This window comes from Calypte anna, chromosome 3, assembly GCF_003957555.1.
Source record: "Calypte anna isolate BGI_N300 chromosome 3, bCalAnn1_v1.p, whole genome shotgun sequence".
NCBI lineage: Eukaryota > Metazoa > Chordata > Aves > Apodiformes > Trochilidae > Calypte > Calypte anna.
In genome coordinates, this window is record NC_044246.1 from 88,993,276 (window position 1) to 89,008,326 (window position 15,051).

At 35.8% G+C, this 15,051-nt stretch overlaps 1 protein-coding gene across 1 annotated transcript in view; it reads left to right on the forward strand.

Annotated features, from left to right (window-relative positions):
• EYS (eyes shut homolog) overlaps positions 1-15,051 on the forward strand; it is a 709,634-nt gene that overhangs the window by 252,551 nt on the left and 442,032 nt on the right. Inside the window, exon 20 of the mRNA XM_030447573.1 lies at positions 5,263-5,384. Coding sequence (XP_030303433.1) covers positions 5,263-5,384 — 122 coding nt within the window. The remainder of the gene's footprint in view (positions 1-5,262; positions 5,385-15,051) is intronic.

The following is a 15,051-nucleotide window of genomic DNA, read 5'->3' on the forward strand; positions in this document are numbered from 1 at the left end:
AGGAAATTAAAAATTTTCTTTGTTTCTTCTGTAAGCCTTGCTTAAAATCTGTTTACAAGAAATTCTGTTTTATCCTTGGTATCAGATAATATATAATTTATAATAATATAGTGTTATTGGAATATTAGAATAGAAATAGGTTTAGAATGACAAATAAAAACACTGACCAGCATTTTTAACATGTTAAACTGTTTAGAGGGATGTATGAACAAAACCAGAGAGTAGGTAAGCATTTGAAAATCCATAGTGCTATCTCAAATTCTGTAGATAGCTAGTACTTAATATTAAATTATTCATCCTAGTATCACACATTTTGCAGTGCTCAGCACAAGAATCACATAGGGTCTGTAACTTGAGTAGCAGGAGTAAAATAGGAAAAAACCCACTTTTTTTCAAATGAAATAAGAATATGACAACTAGTGATTCTAATGGGAATGGTTTTCATTTACCTAGTGGTACTAATAAGATTTGATAATTTCTAAATAGTGGTTTTATCACGACCATCCAGTTATTGTAGCACTGCTTAGAAATTAGACTTCTAATTGTAATTTTTCTGCACTTCCAAATCCATTTTTCATACTTTTTTCACCTCAGTTTTTCACTTTGCTTAGTATAATTGTTCATCCAGTTCATATCAGTATTAAGAATCATATTGCAAACATCATGGCACTTACCTCTAAAAAAGTATTTCTTTGCAGTGAGCTAGGCTATCTGACTGCAATACAGAGTTATTAACTAGCATTAGAGCAAGACACACGTGTCTCTCTGAATAGGTAAAATGGGACAGTTGCAAATTTTCTTCAAGCTTCAGAAGTCAATTTTCTTTCACATGTGGAGTAATGATATTAATATCTTCACGGTTCCAAAACACTGTGGAGAACAGGTAGATAATTCATTACCAGATAATTCATTACCAGAACACTCCAGAGAAGTGTAGTTGCTGGGACACTACGTGGATCTTGCTTTAGCTTGATTATCTTTAGTAAAATATAAGGTTAGGGTTAAACCAGCTGAAGAGGAACCGGTTTCCAGGTTTTTGGTTTTGTTTTTTTTTTTAATTATTGCTGTTTTTTTTAAAGCTTCTTTCTTTAAGAGATTAATACAAACAGAATTGCATAATGAAGACAAAGTCGTGATAAAAAAATGGGAATAACCTAGTTTTGCTAGTGAATATGTATGGTTATGTAAGTGGTTAAATAAATAATAAATTAAAAGTGGAGCCTTAAAGTAGCAACTTGGAAAAGACCCTTAAATTTACAAAAAGGGCTGCATAAATAATATTAGGATCTCAATATGGTTTAGAGCAATTGCAAATATGATTTCACAGATGCTTACATTTTTATGTTCACATTTATTTCACAAGGTTAAATGAACTGCTGTTTGCACTAACAGAATTAAGTTGCATGAAGGTTTTCCGTAGGAAAAAGAGCTGCTTCCAGCAACAGAATTTTGTGATTAAAAGTTTTCTGAAGTGAGAAGACCATAATTTTTCAGGAGGAAAAAAATGCCAAAGACAAACTTGAATTTTCTTCCTGGAGTACAACTGCCATTACATGCCAAATATTAGTAGTTTTATGACCTGCTCATCCTGTTTGGCCTTAATGGAAAAGGAGCTGCACCACAAGAAACATGGACTGGTAGAAGCAGTTGGAACACACAGAATAAAGGGAGATTTCCACATTTCTGTGGATATTCACATTTCACACTTTTTTGTGTTTCAGTTTCCAGACAAGTCAATTTTTGCCTTTCTGTTTAACAAAAAATTAAAAACTGATACACCCCCAAAAAAAAGCCAAAAATGCCTTCCATTCAAATTTTATTCTGGATATGGAAAAAGGACCTGGAGCATGTATTTGTATGGTAAAAATTCTGATCAAACTACACACACAAAGTACAGGATTGAAGATCTACCATATTGATAATTCAGATCCTTGTTGTGTGTGATGTACCTTCTTTTTTTTTAAATTTGCCAGCTGTTCAGCTGCCATTTTCCAGTAAAGTAACACTGACTAGAGCTTAAGGAAATGAGTAATTCTTCATTTATGGTGTTGGAGAAGGGAAAATATGCAGAAGTTTGTAAGTAACACTTTCTTACCACACACACGAATTACTGTTTCAAGACATGATAGTGTACAAATGTGGTTCTGGGTATGTATGCAGAAGATGAAAAAAATCAGGTTTTTACCCTGGGTATAACTGGTAAAACTCACTCTTCTTGTAAGAACTGTGCTACATATTGTACAAGAGAAAAACTTTGTGCGAGAAATAATTGGGGTTTCTATACATTTATTGTGTTTTTTAGAGGACAAGCAAAAGACAATTTGGAGGAGCTCAAAGGTACTATGTATTGCTTCTGTCTACAATGGACAGTAATACATAATTACAGTAAATTTGGAAGAAGAAATGCATTAATGGGTATGAAATCCTATTACTTCAGTCTCTTGCTTGATTCACAGCATGCTCACCACTACACAGCTTCCTGTCATTTTATGTTGTTCAGTGTATCCTGTGTCCTGACCGACAGTCCCATCTCTCTCAGCCTTAGCTCAGATGAGGGATGCACCAGTCTCTTGATAATGTCAGAAGCTGCATATCGCTCTTGTGCTGGGGAGCCCAGGACTGACACAGCTCTCCAGCTGTGGCCTCACCAGTGTTGAGCAGAAAGGGTAAAACCCCTCAGTTTGCTGGCAATGAACCTCCTAATGCAGCCCAAGGTGCCTTCAGCTTCATTTGATACAAGGGCTCATTACTGGTTCATGTTCAACTCACATCCACCAGAACTTCCAGATACTTGTCTGTGAAGACTTTTATATAGAAATACTTCTTTTAATCTACCTATACTTATATATTTATTTTAACATGGCACCCTGATTTACTGTAAATATACATAGAGATTAAATAATATATAGCTTTTAGTTTCTACATGCTGCATGTATCCTATGTGTGATATGCATACATGTGAGTAATGTGTGTTTGATGTGAAAATGTAACATATTTCTCATTATCATATTAGAAATATTCAAAGCAATGAGTTTCAGGTGATTGAGAGATGTTTTTAGAGAGGCCAGAAAAAGTACTGCTGCTTTTTAAAGAAAACAGTTGGCAGCTCCTTTAACTTCTAATTTTATATTCCGTTTCTGTGAGATTTTTGGAAGTAAGTCTTTGTCTCACATTCCTGGTTTATGTGAAAAACTAGCCTGACATTAGAGCAGTTTTTAAGAAATATCAATTAGTTTTTTGTGGATATGGATTAGTGGTCCCCATTTTTGCCTTTTGTGTTTGAAGTATCTTCTTATTTTTGCATTCTAACACTGCTTTTCATGGAACTGAAAAATGTGCAGAGAATTGAGGACATCGCAGAAAAAATTTCAAATTTCTTAAAATATTTAATAAGTACTTTGGGTGTGGCTATGATTTAATAGAATACATGTGGGCTAGTAATATAATTCACTTCAATGTATTTTCTCTCTCCTTGGCACAACTCCCAGAAAATTTTATCTTTCCACATTTGTCTATAAGTATTTGGTTTAAAAAATATTTAAAAATTAAGCAAAAACTTTTTGTCTCCTAAGTTAACATTAGATTTACTGTCACTTCAAATATTTCCCTCTTCCTGGACTCATACTGCCCATTTTCTTCACTGTTCAGAGGTAATATTTCCCAGATCTTCAGCCTGAGTTCAGGAGTATAGAACAGTAACAGTAAACAATCAGTGTTAAGCTCTTTTTTTTTGTTTTCTTTGTAAGAGATGGAGCCCACAGGTTGCAAATTGAATTTAGTTGCATGGAATAGCATTGCCTATGTAAAACATGGAGGAAAAAATGTGAATTTATTTTTTTTACTAGAATATGTAGTTAACTCATCAGTATATACTGAACTCATCTTGAGTGTCCAACCCTCTTTCAGGCAATTATTTTTGTTGTCTTATTTTTCTCTGTAAATAAGTTGCTGAAACCTCATTTTTTTCAAAATGCCCTATCTCAACTCAGAAAACATCCTTTCAGTTTTATTTTCTGGCTTTTAAATATATCTCAGTGGGTTCAGAAAACCCATGTTAAATCATGAGTGTGTCCCAGGAAAGCATAACAACTGTGTTTGTCAACATGAACAAAACCAAACAGAGTTCAGTTGGTAAAAATATGAATCACCTGATTTGACCATCTATTGTAGAATATTAATCTAAATAAATTAATTTTAAGTACTAGAATTGGTGTAGGTGTACCATGCTGTAGTACATCTCAGGTCAATCATACTGAGCTTGTTTTTAAACCTTTAACTTCCTTTCTTTTTTATTCTCTTAACTTTGCTCCAATAAAATACTCCAACCTTTTAATTTCTCAGGAGAGGGTAAGAGTATCATCATAGAAAAGCCTGGTACAATTGCCCAATATACATTTCCTTCAGAGTTCTGGCACCTAACTTACTATATTTATTAAACTGTTTTAGAAATTAAATAATTTCTCTTTAATGTTAATGTAAATGTTCGTAGTGTGTATCTCTTTGAAACACGGCTGTCAGTTTCCAAAGTACAGATTTAGTAACAAAAAAGCTAACACACAGCAACATGATTTGCAAATTGTAAAGCCTATGTATGCCACAATGCTTCTTATACATTACACGTTTCATCATCATGATTTATGCACTCAATTTTTTAAAAAACTCTTACACTTTTTTTGCTGTCTGTTAATGGCTTCCAATTTACATGGATTTTTAATAGGCTTGAAAATCCACCCTGAAGGCTTTTGCAATGTTTAGCATGAAATGAAAAAAAATTCACATTAGTCATGCTTATCATTAAAGTGTTGCCTAACTTTAGGTAAAAGATGCCTTGTTAGAAGCAAGTGTGCTACAAAAGAAGCAATTAAAACTACAGCTGAACGGAAATGTTTGCATTGCTGCCCCTCCTCAATTAATAGTCAATTGACCAGATGTTCAACTTTTTATTGTGGGTTTTTTTGTTTTGGTTTTTTAGAACATGGACAGGAAAAAGATGCTTAATGCTGTTTGCTTCTTTGATACTATGTCAAACACCTCATCGAATGAGATACCAGCATATTTAGAAGCTGGAGATAACACTGAATAGTCTTTTTTCACAATATTAATATGTCAAGCTGTGGATACATTTACCGAATTTTCAAGTTTTGAAATGGAGAAGCACCTGTTAGAAGACAAAAGATGCACAGTAATTGGTTATAATTCCTCTTGTTTAAAAATAATAATAAAAACCCAAACCAATTATTTATTTTATTTAATATATTACAGCGATACCAATGTGTTTGCTTGCCTGGATGGGAAGGAACATTTTGTGAATATGAATCAAATGAATGTAATTCAGAGCCTTGTCAAAACAATGGCACCTGCATGGATCTTTTCAACAGCTATCGGTAAGTCTTGCATCTTCTCACTAGATGAGGAATGAGACTTACATATCCAGTTATTTTTTCATTTTGCAGCTTGGGAAGTGGAATGTTACTACACAGAGTAGAGCAAACAGCCTATGTGTGGATACACTGATTCACTGTGCATTCATATGAAGTCAGCAGACATAAATAATTGTAGATGAAAAAAGTAAAACAAACAAAAAAAATGCATCATTTCTAAACAATTAACAGGTAATCTTATCTGGAATTTTATTTCCTCAAAATGTAAGATCTTTCTCTGTCATATATGTTCTGTAGGCACAGGAGATGCTTTAAGAATAGGAGTAGTGGGAGTGGACATAGTTGGACACTTTGATAAAGAGATTATATCGTTGCTGCCACCTTGTGGTTTAAAATAGCAACAAATAGTAATTTAACTACACGGTCGCTCTGGGAGAGAGCATGAGGATTTGACTCTGGTTGTCTTATTTTTAACTGAAACCCCAGTCTTTATTCCAATCATGCATTTATGATTTAAAATTTTTTTTTTGGAGTCTTATGGGGATAAGAATTCCATAAACAATCTAGCCAGCAGATTCTTTAATTTGTACTCTATTCCTGGTAATAGAGACAAGAACCAGGAGGAAAGCCTACCACTCTTGAAAACAAGCATTTGTATTTGTATATTTATCTTATATGTTCATATAACCGTGCAGTACTATGGAACCCATGCTGTTTAGTTAGTGCTGCTGGCTATGGTGCTGATGGTTCTTAGTTGCTGAGGTCAAGGTAGTCAGTACTTAGAGTTCTTCAGTGAGGGAAGTGTCCAGTCTTCTTTTTTACCCTGTCTTTCCTCATATACCAGTTTTGTGCTTCCTTCTTCCTCCCCAAGAGAAAAGTGTGATCTTCTGAAATCAGGACCCCTTTTTGTGTCACTTGTTTTTACACAGACAGACACGTTTCCTGCCTGCTCATTCTTAGCCTATAGATTTTAGTTTGGCACCAGTTCTCTTATACCCTGCTTGTGCAGCTATATCACGGGTCTCCATTTGACCTTCATGGTTATGGAGATTATGTATATGTTCATGTGTGTTATGAAATACTGTAAGTGTTGTGAGAGTACTCTGAAATCCAGTTATACAATTTTAGTGTTCCTGTGTCTGGAAATACTAGGTACAGTTACTTCAGCCTACTTCTAAACAGCCTTTTTTGGGTGCAATGGTTCTCTTTGGCTACATATGATACAGATCTGAGTTGTCTAATGTTATCACTGAGCCATACGTGGGTAGTCAGTAAAAACTGTAGATAGTTTTGTGATGTTATTTGTATGGTTTGCACCGAAACACTGTTTTCCTTACTAACTTCTTTAAAGACAAAAGTGAATTGATGCCAGTGTCACTTTAATATGAGGCTTAAGCACTGAGAGAAATTAGTGATAATGTGCAAAAATGTCTGTATTTAAATGCTCTTCATTTAAACCCTTTTGTTGTTTATCTTTTCATGTACGAACCCCTGTTTTTCTGATTTCTTATTAGACTCCAATTTCAAGTACTAAGTTGTTTGTGTAGTGGAGGGTCTTTTGAGTAATTTCAGAATTAATCTCAAACTGTGCTAGCCTTTGTAACAGTACTTCTTCAATTAGTAACCGTGCCATGGTCATCTTTCTTCATCTTTACTTAGATAATAATTTATGCCAGCTGACAACTTGGATAACTATACTGTCAGACAGTGCGACTTAGTCTCCTTTCTGTTATGTTCTCAGTGCATTCTGAAATAAAACATCTTGCCCTGTAACTCCCCTCTTTGCCTCTTAGCATTTGAAGCCACATCTTTTCAGAAAAAAAATAAATTATTTTCCATTAGTGTAACTGTCATTTACTTGTGCTGAGTTCATAAAAAAAGGACAAGTCTTTTGTCATTAGGATGTGTTGCAGTGTTATGTATACCATGAACTTTGATTATTGTAGTTACAGAAAGGCAGCATACTTGTTTTCTTTTTTTTCTGTGCAAGAATAATTCTGTGGTTAAGTTGTATAAACAGATAATTCCTAAGTTAGAGATGGGTTAATGTCTGAAAGATCCCTAAGTAAAAGCATGCATATCTATGTAGTATATTTTTAAAATATGTTTATTTCTAAATGAGTGGATTTTAAACAATCATGGAATTGAAAAGTAGTGATTATAATTTGCTGAGTTCAGCCTGCCTTCTGTTTTCACTGAAACGCCTTTAAACTACTGCTATATTCTTTCTTACACTTTTTCCACCAGAAGCAGTAAACAGGTTTTTCCACAGATGGGGATCAGCTTGGCATTTAATAGTCCCAGATGCCAAACTCTGGAACATTTTTTTTCAAGCAGCATCTGGCTTCTTAGCTGATGTTTCTTCAGGGTTCTTTGGCCAGCTCTTCAGCCCTTGCTGTGGACATGTTTCCCAAAACATTAGTCTGCTGTGATTCTGACATATTGAGTTCTGACTTGTAATTTTTGCAAATTTTCTGCAAAGTTTTGACTACTAATCCTAGCACGAAGCTATGTATGTGCTTCTTACTCAGAAAAATCTTCAAGAGATTTATAGTGACAGTCAGGAGTTTTACTAATGAATTGATTAAAGAAATATGTAAAAGCACAAATAAGTGCTTCCTCCAAACACAGTGTTACATGGTTCAATCTCTGCTACTACTAACAACAGGAAATGTGTATTATGCTGCTTGTTATACTACAGTGTGTGAAATCAGCTTTAGGGTGTTTGTTGCCTTAGGCAAACAACAAAATATCACTGAGTCATCTCGGTAGCATCTTTGAAAAAGTCACTGACATTTTGCACTCCTTACAGCATATGTTGGCTATTATTTAACAGTGGCATTTTCATTGAAAATCCCAACGAAACATGAATTTTTAAACAACAAAGAGTAAGTATCTGGAAGCCAGAGTAAGTACCCCCCCTAAACCAGCTCATCAACTTTTCCTTCTTTAACAGTAGAATTGTTCCTGGTATATTTATTAAGTCATTAGGCAATGTACTTAAAATAAATTACTTATAACATATTTTGGTAACAGACACCCAAAACCACATGAAATGATCATTTGATGCATCTGCAGGTTAAATGGAGGGAGTAGAAAATAATTTCTAAAATGGCAAGGTACCTGAGGCATAGCTTTGAGAGTACATGAAATGTGATATAAAAATTATCCAAATTTATCATAGTTCTGGGGCATTTAAACACTTTCAGTGTAAATAATGTACAAATGCACAGCTAACAGCTAACAGCTGAAGCAGTTTGCATAGCAGTTTCAGGGCTCTGGCCTGAGATATGCTAGATTTTCTGGGAACTACATCTGGACTCATAAAAGGACTGTTATGAAGTCTTTGAGGTGAGCCTCAGGGTGTCTGCAACTCCAGGGAGGGGATAGCTACAGAAAGCTGTGACTTCTAGTAAGCTGTGGCAGTTTCCAATTTCTCACAAGCTTTGTTGTGAAAGTTTCTTGATCAACGGGGACTTGGAGTTTTTGGTTTTCAGCTGACTCCTTGTTAGGAATGGTCAAGCAGCCTTTCTGCAAATCCCAGGAAAAGAGTATGTATCTACCAAGCCTAGAGCACAGCCAGTAGGGGCAGTAGTGTAGAAGAGGGCCAGAAACTCCATTGAGAACACTGTGTACTTAAGCAGTGAGGTGCTACAGGGCACTATTGCTGACCATGCATAGGAGCAAATTCCTCAGCACAGTAGAGGCCTGACACCAGACTGAGTTTGTCTGGGGGGATGTAGTTGTGTGCACCTGGGGCTGTAGAGATGTCTGGAAACTTGGGGAGGCTGAGACCAGAGGATACAGAGTCTTTATCTGCAGGAGACACTTAAGAGCTGAAGGAGGATCAGTAAATGAGGATTAGCAAAGTGAGCGACAGGAGGCAGTCCCAGACTGTGCAGCTTCTGAAGTGCCAAGAATGACATTGTATTCTCCAAGACCTTACATTTACAAAAACTTGAACTCCTAAGCATAGTGAAGGAGGACCAGGCAGAGTCTGTGCTTAGGAGGTTTGGAAATAGAGATGCCAATGATAATGAAGGCTGGAAGCTTGTGACCTCAACAACAGGGTGAGTGCTCCTGCCCCATCCACAACTCTGCAGCTACAGAGTAGGTTCAGTGACCTGGTAACAGAGGATGGATTGGAAGCTCTGTCCAGTGAAGTACCTGAACCAGCTATAGCTGAGACACAAAATAACATCAGGAGGAGAGGGTGAATGATTTTACTCGGGAAAATCCTGCTGCAGAATTCTGGTAGGATGTATTGAGTCCTGAAGGAGCTGGATTACTTCATTGTGAGGCCACTCTTGAATATCTCTAAAAGGTCTTGGTGACTGTAAGAGGTTGCTGATGATTGAAAGAGAAGAGAATGGAAATATGCCACAGAATAGAAAGGAAAAAGGGCAGAAAAGGGATGGCTGAAAGTGGACAATGTTGCAATCTTCAAGAAACGTAAGGATCTAGCAAACTGTAGCCTTGTCAGCCTCACCCTGACCCCTGAAGCTGGAGCAATCCTTGATGGAATCCTTGAAGAAATTTCCACATACATGATGGAACAGGTGATTGGGAGCATAGATTTACAAAGGTGAAAGCATGCGTGACAGTAGAATTCAATAAGATGACTGGCTTGACAGATGTGAGAGCTGTGGATGTTGTTTATCTTGATTTTAGCAAGACTTGAGACATCATCCATCACAACATCCTCATAGACAAAAGTAGCTGAACTACCAGGCACAAAAACCAGCTGGTGGCCAGTCATGGAGGTCTAACCACAAGGTCAGTATGGAAGGATAGCAGCATTAGAATGCATTAAGAAGAACATCAACATCAGGTAGAGGGAGATAATCCCTCCCCTCAGTACTTGTAAGATTGATCTAGAGTCCTGTGTCCTATGGGCTTCTCAGTAGGAAACATGGATAAACTGGAGAGAATCCAGCAAAAGACCACTAAGACAATCCAAGGACCAGAACATTTCCAAACACGGAAAGAACTTTTCATGTTTCATCTGGAGAAGAGATGGCTTAGCAGGATCAATGGATGTAGTACTAGGAGGAGGGGTCAAGGGGAGGGCATAGGTAAAGAAGACAGAGACAGACTCTTGTCTCAGTGGTACCCAGTAAAAGGACAGGAGGCAGCAAGTAGAAGTTGGTATATGGGGAAGTCCATTTTAATGCAAGAAAAGGCTTATTTTACTGTTAGAACATTAGGACAGGTTGCTCAGAACAGTTGTGGGTTGTCTATCCAAGAATACAGAAAAAATCTATGGTTGTGTGGATCCCTTTCATTTTTCGCAAGTGATGAAATGGGGTGGAATGGAGATGCCAGTTTCTCTAAGAATAAGTTGGAATCATTTGTAACAGATTTTGGGAAAAAATACTGAGTTATCCCTGTACTGACAGCATGTGGAGAATGAGCAGGCTGACTGCCCTGCATCTTTTAAGAAAGGGGCTTAGGGTAAAAATCTAGGCCCCACTGAGGTACCTCTTGTCTTTCCTCAAACTTAAGCTCCTCGACTTCCAGGTCACTTCTGAAGAGAAAATGCAGAGAAGTGGACACGTGCAATTGAGGGGTTATGCACAAGGACCAGTTTTAAAACTGTACAAGCACATACTAAGCATCCTGAAGTGTGTATGAACAGGAGAATTCAGCACTCTGGTGCATGTAAAAGGCATAGAAATTATTCACATCTAAGGATGAAGAAAGATTAAAAATGGTAGTAGTCCAATAGTTTTGCAGAGGTGGAAGAACTGGCTCTGCAGGAGTTTGCCAAAACTGGGTTGGCAAATTGCATGGAGCTCTTTTTAAAAAAAGGAACTTTTCAACTTATTGATTCAGAATTTGCTCAAAAGCATTGAGGAAGCAGGAAGCAGGGATTTGGAGAAAAAGTTTGGACCATCTTAGAATATTCTTATTTCTTGAGGTCTGAGGATAAGATGGTTATGCTATAAAAGGCATATATATGAGCTAGAGTGCTGGATGAAACGGTGGATAAAGCTTAAGGAGAAATGCAAGTGAGATAGAAAGCTGGGTGTTCATAATGAGGTTTGGTCTAATAAATAAAAATAACAGGACAAAGAAATGTCCTATTACCTTCAATGTAAATGACAACAGGTAGCATGGTAGCATTGATTCTTTTTTAAATTTTTTTTTAATTTTATTTAACTGCCTTACCTATTTATGTTATCTTAAAGTGAGTATATAACTTTTAATACTTGGCTTTTTTCTGCATGGCAGAGCTTCATTGGAAGTCATTCCCCTATGATGTTTTATAGCAATGATATTAAAATTGAAATTCATGGCTTGACTTCTGTAGCTACACTTCCGGACTTTAAAATAATGCTGTCACCACTAAGTATTCTTTGAGAAGGGAGCATGAGAATTACATGTAGAATGGACAGAAATAAAATAGGCAGTGAACAGAAGAATGGCTGAAAAGTTTTTCAAGACAGATTCCACTGTCTCATTATTTCTCACCCAACTTTCTTAAAATGCTTCTCTTGCAGATGATTCATAATGGACTCAGTCTTTTCTTTTGCCCTTCATTTAACAGTCCCCTAAAAGCACATTTTCATTTTTTTTAATTCAGGCAATCTTAGTAAATAGGAAGTTTATACAAACAAAAATGGTGCTGACACTTTAAAAATGGCTCATTAGAAGTGAACAAGAAAACCATCTGTTATTGTTAGCTACAGATTAGAGGTTTCGTGCATTGCCAGTGTGTAATACATGCATAAGGGGACAAAACTGAGAAAGGATTGTGGACACTGTGGCTGACATAATTTTTTGAACTGTGGGGAATGGGTAATAAGCAGTTCCACATAACAGGGCAAGATGTAGATGACTGTTCTCTTTACTACAAAATTTGTGGATTTTTTTCATTGATTTGTAAGTCCATTACTAAACCTATGTGCTGTACTTGTTAGAGCATATTTAATCATTTTCATATATATTGGTCCTTTTACTTGCCTTCTTAAAGCAGTTCTGAAGTGGTTGACAGTCAAAATTTTTATAAATTAATTGTGTCAGTTGTAATGCCAGGGTATTACTTGAGATTATTTTGTACTGAAATGACTTCGCAGCCAAAACAAAAGCAAGGTTTCATCTTCAATTATAAGGTATTGTCTTTTGAAGTTAAGGAAAAAAAAAAATTAAAAAAAAATTTTTTTTTGAGAGTAGCAGTCACAATATCCTTATTACTAACAACATACAAAACTATTTTTCAGAAACCATTGTCAGGAAGCATTTTCTCTGTTTTGGCTGATAAGGTAGAAAATGAAGCCTGATTATATATTTAGTTGCAGTGTAGGTGAATATGTTTTAGTTCTGTCAAGCAGTACAGTAGTGGAATGCTATCTAACCCAGACAGCATTGACTGCCATCAGTTGGTGCTCAGATACCTTACATGAGTAGATTATATTACCATCATTATGTCATGGGGGTGATGAAGATAACGTCTGGCATATGTGGAACTGGCATGTAAAAATGTAGCTACCAGATGCAAAAAGAGAAGTTTTTGATTTTGTTTGGTTTTCCATTTCCACTAGAAGAAATCAATGTAAGACTTTTTCTTTAAATTGTTTTTAAAATAGATTGTGCTAGTAAATACAAAATTGTTTTTATAGAAGGGTATAATAATATGTTTATAAGATGTAAGCTTGAAAAAGTATGAATTTTCAGCTTTATCCATTTCATCTTTGAAGTCATCTCTTGTGTATGATAGTACAATATGAAATATATGTACATATGTACAAATTACATGAAATGGTTATAGTATAGGTAAACTGTACACAACGCATAATTAGAAAATCGACATTGTCTTCCCCACCACTAGTTTCTATGGGTAATCGAATTTTAGTTAATGACCTTTCTGGATTTGTCTGGGATTTAAATTGTTATGTTCTGTCAGATCAATAGAAGTATTATAGGAAAGTTTATTTAGACTGCAATTACAGAAACTACATTATTATCCTCTACAAAGCAGTGCTTGCTCTTCAGCAATAGCAAGCAGACTAATGCAGATCTATAATTATTATACTTGCTTCCACTAAATGACAGATTGGATGCAGGGAAAAAAAACATATCACAGTTATAATAGGAACCCTTTATCTTTGAAGGTCACAATTAGAGAAAAAGGACCACAAATACAAAAGTCACTCTTCAATGAGTATCCTTAAGTATTGTCATGTATATATGTTAGGCTTGTTCATTCCATGCATGGAAGGGGCAGTCATGAAATTTTTGTAGGTCTGCTCAGTTAAAATAGCCCAGCCATAGTAGAAAGTTGTATTGTTTACATTACAGCATATGTTAAAGGTAGATGAAGACATAACAGACCCTTGAAAAGCAACTGCAAATTGTTTTGTTACTTTCTTTCATAGCTTTATATCAGAACAATATTATTTTTAAGCACAAAGCTATTTTTTAAATGCTGGTTACCAGGATGTGACAAGTCAAATTTGGGTTTGCAACAGAATCTGGGGAAATACCAATCTCATCAAGTGACAATAGTATTTGAGCAGGAGTACTGTCTGAGTTTAACTTAATGGTTACTTTTGTCTTTTTCCTATTGTTTATATGCTTGGAAGTTTTGGCACTCCTTTATAAAATACTTCAAAGATTTACTTAAATAATATTTCTTAGGCAAAGTTAAGCAAGGTACATATTAGGTGATCTTTGGTAAATTTAGTTGTAGCAAGATAAAATGCTCAGTTATTTGTGGTAAGTTACAGTCTTCATACAGAAGTAGGTGAATGGCAAGATTTTATAATTAGGATATTGTCTGAAATCATTAGTGATGGTAATGAGATGCTGGAACAGGTTGCCCAAATATGCTGTTGCTGCCCCTTCCCTGGAAGTGTTCAAGGCCAGGTTGGATGGAGCCTTGAGCAACCTGGTTTAGTGGAAGGTGTCCCTGCCCATGCAGTGGGGTTGTCACTAGGTGATCTTTAAGGTCCCCTTCACCTATAGCCATTCTATGATTCTATTATACCGTTCTATGAAGATCATTGTCTTTTTTCCTTTCTTTCTGTTATTCTAATAGCAAATGTGAGAACGGAGGCATCCTTGATTCTTAATCTTTTTCTAAAATATCTTCTACACTATCAGTATTGATGGTGACAAACACCATAGTCTTTCTAAATGTTTTATTTTATACAGGCTTCTCTGAAAATCTGAATTTTTAATACTGAAATTAGCATTCTGAGAGTTACTCACATGCTAAATAATTAGCCGTATAAACTTTGATGTATAAATGACTACTGCTGAGTGTTGAAAAGGCTTGAATTGTGCTTTGAAAATGTATAAAAGTTGGTACTTTATGGTAAGAGATGTCCTGATGACCTGATGTATTCTGCTATACTGAATAACACAGATACCCTTGGTTATCAGTTGTTTACATGCAACTAATTGGTTCTAGACATAAAGTATGTAATCTGTTCAATTTGTTCAAAGACATGAGGGTTTACGCCATTGCTTCCATTCCTGGATTTGATAGTGCTTTGATGTTAGACTGAGCCAACGACATGCAGTATATTCAGTTATACATCTCCTTGGAACTTGAGAATACCCAAAGTAAACATCAAGTGACAATCCTGAAAGTAGGTCAAAAAATAGGCATAAAACACTGGGGAAAAAAAAACTGATAAAGACATCTTGTTTAAATGACAGAAGT